At 36.0% G+C, this 6,289-nt stretch overlaps 1 protein-coding gene across 1 annotated transcript in view; it reads right to left on the reverse strand.

Annotated features, from left to right (window-relative positions):
- The window catches only part of LOC110452393, a 46,274-nt gene that overhangs the window by 9,094 nt on the left and 30,891 nt on the right, over positions 1–6,289 (reverse strand). Inside the window, exons 7-9 of the mRNA XM_021500893.1 lie at positions 5,159–5,229; positions 4,906–5,004; positions 2,089–2,162 (exon numbers count right to left, since the gene is read on the reverse strand). Coding sequence (XP_021356568.1) covers positions 2,089–2,162; positions 4,906–5,004; positions 5,159–5,229 — 244 coding nt within the window. The remainder of the gene's footprint in view (positions 1–2,088; positions 2,163–4,905; positions 5,005–5,158; positions 5,230–6,289) is intronic.

Consider the following 6,289-nt stretch of genomic DNA (forward strand, 5'->3'; position numbering starts at 1 on the left):
GGGGGGAGGGGGGAGTGTCAGCCATACCATTTCTACAATTTTTTGAATCTCCACTACCCAAGAATGCTTGCAGTCAATTATGGTTGATTTTCATTTCTTAGTTCCAGAGAAACAGTTGCTTAAATCAGTATAGCCCAATTGCCCCTTTTTGGCCCCACCCCTCAGGCCCCTAGGGGTCAGACTCATGGTTTATACAAAATTGGTTCCCCTTCACCAAAGGATGCTTCAGGCTAAATACGGAACAAACCCTTTCATTCCTACAGAAGTAGAAGGCATTTAAAGAATGTGCTATGTTTTCATTATTCAGCCCCGCCCCTCAGGCCCCGCAGGCCCCTCAGGAGCCAGACCCACGGTTTATACAAAATTGGTTTCCCTTTACCCAAGGATGCTTCAGACCAAAAATGTTTCCATGGTAACATTCACATTGTATGACTAGGTAGACATGTTTCCATGGTAACATACACATTATATGGCTAGGTTGACATGTTCCCATGGTAACATACACATTGTATGTCTAGGTAGACATGTACCCATGGTAACATACACATTGTATGACTAGGTAAAAAAAATTCCATGGTAACATACACATTGTATGACTAGGTAGACATGTTCCCATGGTAACATACACATTATATGACTAGGTAGACATGTTCCCATGGTAACATACACATTGTATGACTAGGGAAAAAAAATTCCATGGTAACATACACATTGTATGACTAGGTATACATGTTCCCATGGTAACATACACATTATATGGCTAGGTTGACATGTTCCCATGGTAACATACACATTGTATGTCTAGGTATACATGTTCCCATGGTAACATACACATTATATGGCTAGGTTGACATGTTCCCATTGTAACATACACATTGTATGTCTAGGTAGACATGTACCCATGGTAACATACACATTATATGACTAGGTAGACATGTACCCATGGTAACATACACATTATATGACTAGGTAGACATGTACCCATGGTAACATACACATTGTATGACTAGGGAAAAAAAATTCCATGGTAACATACACATTGTATGTCTAGGTATACATGTTCCCATGGTAACATACACATTATATGACTAGGTAGACATGTACCCATGGTAACATACACATTATATGACTAGGTAGACATGTACCCATGGTAACATACACATTATATGACTAGGTAGACATGTTTCCATGGTAACATACACATTATATGACTAGGTAGACATGTACCCATGGTAACATACACATTGTATGACTAGGGAAAAAAAATTCCATGGTAACATACACATTGTATGCCTAGGTAGACATGTACCCATGGTAACATACACATTGTATGACTAGGTAAACATGTTCCCATGGTAACAAACATATTGTATGACTGTAGACATGTTCCCATTGTAACATACACATTCTGATAAGGTAGACATGTTCCCATGGTAACATACACATTGTATGACTAGGTAGACATGTTCCCATGGTAACATACACATTGTATGACTAGGGAAAAAAAATTCCATGGTAACATACACATTGTATGCCTAGGTAGACATGTTCCCATGGTAACATACACATTGTATGACTAGGGAAAAAAAATTCCATGGTAACATACACATTGTATGTCTAGGTAGACATGTACCCATGGTAACATACACATTATATGACTAGGTAGACATGTACCCATGGTAACATACACATTATATGACTAGGTAGACATGTACCCATGGTAACATACACATTATATGACTAGGTAGACATGTTCCCATGGTAACATACACATTGTATGTCTAGGTAGACATGTACCCATGGTAACATACACATTGTATGACTAGGTAGACATGTACCCATGGTAACATACACATTGTATGACTAGGTAGACATGTTCCCATGGTAACATACACATTATGACTAAGTAGACATGTTCCCATTGTAACAGACACATTATGATTAGGTAGACATGTTCCCATGGTAACATACACATTATGACTAAGTAGACATGTACCCATGGTAACAGACACATTATGATTAGGTAGACATGTTCCCATGGTAACATACACATTATATGACTAGGTATACATGGTAAGAAATACTTACACTGTATAACTCTGTAGACAGGTGTAAGCTGTATTAACATAGTATCCACATCTCCAAATTTTTGCGCCCCTGACCTGTAAAAGTATGTCAAAATACGTCAAATACGACCTTTTTCTAGATTAACAAAATCAGAAAACAGAATTGGAGAGATTTATAGAATTATGTTATCTCTTATATGTGGTACATTCCTAAAATTATGCAGAATGATTACAAACAATAATTTATATGAAGGTCTGAGTATTACAGATTTAAAACCTTTATCATAAAACTAAGTGTCATCAATACAGTTTACAAATCACAAGTTTGTACAATGTATGGAAACTACTTAAAACTGTAACAAATCTCACAAGTTTGTACAATGTATGGGAACTACTTAAAACTGTAACAAATCTTACAAGTTTGTACAATGTATGGGAACTACTTAAAACTGTAACAAATCTCACAAGTTTGTACAATGTATGGGAACTACTTAAAACTGTAACAAATCTCACAAGTTTGTACAATGTATGGGAACTACTTAAAACTGTAACAAATCTCACAAGTTTGTACAATGTATGGGAACTACTTAAAACTGTAACAAATCTCACAAGTTTGTACAATGTATGGGAACTACTTAAAACTGTAACAAATCTCACAAGTTTGTACAATGTATGGGAACTACTTAAAACTGTAACAAATCTCACAAGTTTGTACAATGTATGGGAACTACTTAAAACTGTAACAAATCTCACAAGTTTGTACAATGTATGGGAACTACTTAAAACTGTAACAAATCTCACAAGTTTGTACAATGTATGGGAACTACTTAAAACTGTAACAAATCTCACAAGTTTGTACAATGTATGGGAACTACTTAAAACTGTAACAAATCTCACAAGTTTGTACAATGTATGGGAACTACTTAAAACTGTAACAAATCTCACAAGTTTGTACAATGTATGGGAACTACTTAAAACTGTAACAAATCTCACAAGTTTGTACAATGTACGGGAACTACTTAAAACTGTAACAAATCTCACAAGTTTGTACAATGTATGGAAACTACATAAAACTGTAACAAATATCACAAGTTTGTACAATGTACGGGAACTACATAAAACTGTAACAAATCTCACAAGTTTGTACAATGTACGAGAACTACTTAAAACTGTGACAAATCTCACAAGTTTGTACAATGTAAGGGAACTACTTAAAACTGTAACAAATATCACAAGTTTGTACAATGTACGGGAACTACATAAAACTGTAACAAATCTCACAAGTTTGTACAATGTACGGGAACTACTTAAAACTGTAACAAATCTCACAAATTTATTCAATGATATCACCTTATTCTATTTAATTACTTCCATTAATTACCTTCCCTCATGTTGTGTTTTCTAGTTATCTCCCTTTGTGATTAGTGACCTTTTTATATACACATAGAGTGCTTTTCTCAATTGTTGAAATGTGGGTGACAACAAGAGGCTGAATGGGCCTGCATCGTTGACCTGGTATTAATCTTACACTTGTAAAAATGTATGACTATTAGTCATTAAAAGGATCCTGTTAAAAGATTTAAAAACATTTGACCTATGTGACCTTGAAAGTGAAAAAGGATATTACATTAAACAAATTGTATAGCCCTTCATCTCAGCATGCAACTTGCAAAACATCACCACCCTATACCTTTTGTTTATTGAGATAAGGTCATTTAAATGTTTATACATATTTGACCAAAGTAAGTCCAGTCATTCAAATAAAAAAGATTGATAGCCCTTCATCCCAGCATGTTACTGGCCAAATATCAACATTCCGGGCCTCCTGGTTATTCAGAAGAAGTTGTTTAAAAATTTTAACATATTTGACCCTTGTGATCTTGGTGATTGCTCAAGGTCATTCATTTTGACAAACTTGTTAGCTCTTCATCTAAGCATTATAATGGTCAAATATCAAAATTCTGGGCCTCACGGTTATTCAGAAGAGGTTGTTTAAAGATTTTGAACATATTTGACCCATGTGACCTTGGTTATACGTCAAGGTCATTCATTTACACAAAGTTGGTAGCCCTTCCTCCTAGCATGCTTCTGGCCAAATATCAACATCCTGGGCTTTTTTGTTCATTCAAAAAAAGTTTAAAGATTTTAGAAAATATTTGATCTCTCTAACCTTGAATAAATGTCAAAGCTATTTTTTTTAAGAAACATGGTAGCCCTTCCCCCTAGTATGCTATTGGCCAAAAATCAACATCCTGGGCCTTATGGTTATTCAGAAGAGGTTGCTTAAAGATGTTTAACATATTTGATCCCTGTGACCTTGAATACAGGTCAAGGTCATTCATTTGAACAAACTTAGTAGCCCTTCGTCGGAGCATACTACTAACCAAATATCAATATCCTGGTCCTTTTGGTTATTTAGAAGTTGATTAAAGGTTGTTTTAGACAATTGATCTTGAACAAACTTTGTAACCCTTCATCAAAGCATGCTACTGACCAAACATCAACATCCTAGTCCTTTTGGTTATTAAGAAGAAGCTGTTTTAAGGTTTTTTAAGACAACTGACCCCCTGTGACCTTGAATATGATTGAAGGTCATTCAAACAAACTCGGTAGCCCTTCATCCCAGCATGCTATTGGTCAAATATCATCATCCTGGGCATTTTATAAGAAGTTGGTCAAAGTAAAACATTGATGCCCGACAACGGACAACGGACAATGGACAATGGACGACAGACTGACGGGCTAGGTGAGGTAAATATAGATATAGGCTATATATAGTACTTTTGAAAAGTTACACCTTTAGCTTTAAGCCAAACAAGCCATATTATGCAAGTCTCACCTCCATGGTTGATCCTCTGCAATACAGTACACATTACGACCTTCAAATGAGACCAAGGTCATTGTTGGTCCTTGGTATGACATCACATGATGAGAAAATCTAAAAACAGATTTTATCATATAAAGGAATATGCTAGGATTGGGACTTCACGTGCTTTATAAAAACATTCTAAAATTTCATTTATTTTTTTAAATTGCCTTCAAATTATTTACTTCACTCTCCATTATATAGAAGATTGACCCGGATACCTTACCTGTTTTGTGAGAGTCCATGTTCTGCGCTGTCATACAATAATGCCCAACTCTGACACTTTGATAGGCGAGCCTGTAAAATGACAAACACACTTCAATGACACCTTTTACCTGATATGAAATTTAACGAACGTTCCCAAAGTTTAATTTAAGAACTGTGGATAGATAACAATATGCTGGCTCTGTGTCTACTTCAATAGTGACAGCTCTAATGGCTAAAGTTTGTACTGGCTTAATGACGGCCTCACAGTGGCGTTAGAGTGATGTCAAAAGTCCATGAAAACATTCAGATATTACACTCTCAATCAACACATATGACTCCAACGCAGCCTTATAAAGTTTGTTCCTACAATAAACAGATTTGCTTCTCTACGTGACTTTTTAAAGGAGTGTACAGACTTGGAGAGCTTAGGGGCTACCACAAATAGGTGCTATCATAATGCTCACAGCTGATGGCATGAGTTCGGGTAATAATTAACAATATAGGATAGAAGCTAGATTAAGGTGTTTACTTATAGGTTAAAAGCTAAACTTGAGTGGATATGTACAAGTTTGGAGCTAGATTTGGGTGGTTATTAACAAGTTTGAAGCTGAGGCTAGGGTGGATACCTTGAAGTATGAAGCTAGATTTAGGTGGATACCTACAAGCGTAAAACTAGACTTGGGTGTATACTTACAAGTTTGGAGAGAGACTTGGGATGATACTTCTCAATTTGAAGTCAGGCTAGGGTGTATACTTACAAGTGTAAAGATAGACTTGGGATGATACTTCTAAATGTGAAGCCAGGCTAGGGTGTATACTTACAAGTTTGAAGATAGACTTGGGATGATACTTCTAAATATGAAGCCAGGCTAGGGTGTATACTTACAAGTGTAAAGATAGACTTGGGATGATACTTCTAAATGTGAAGCCAGGCTAGGTAAGGTGTATACTTAAAGTTTGGAGATAGACTTGGGATGATACTTCTAAATGTGAAGCCAGGCTAGGGTGTATATACTTACAAGTTTGGAGATAGACTTGGGATGATACTTCTAAATATGAAGCCAGGCTAGGGTGTATACTTACAAGTGTAAAGATAGACTTGGGATGATACTTCTAAATGTGAAGCCAGGCTAGGTAAGGTGTATACTTA

This window comes from Mizuhopecten yessoensis, unplaced genomic scaffold, assembly GCF_002113885.1.
Source record: "Mizuhopecten yessoensis strain PY_sf001 unplaced genomic scaffold, ASM211388v2 scaffold6671, whole genome shotgun sequence".
NCBI classification, from domain to species: Eukaryota; Metazoa; Mollusca; class Bivalvia; order Pectinida; family Pectinidae; genus Mizuhopecten; species Mizuhopecten yessoensis.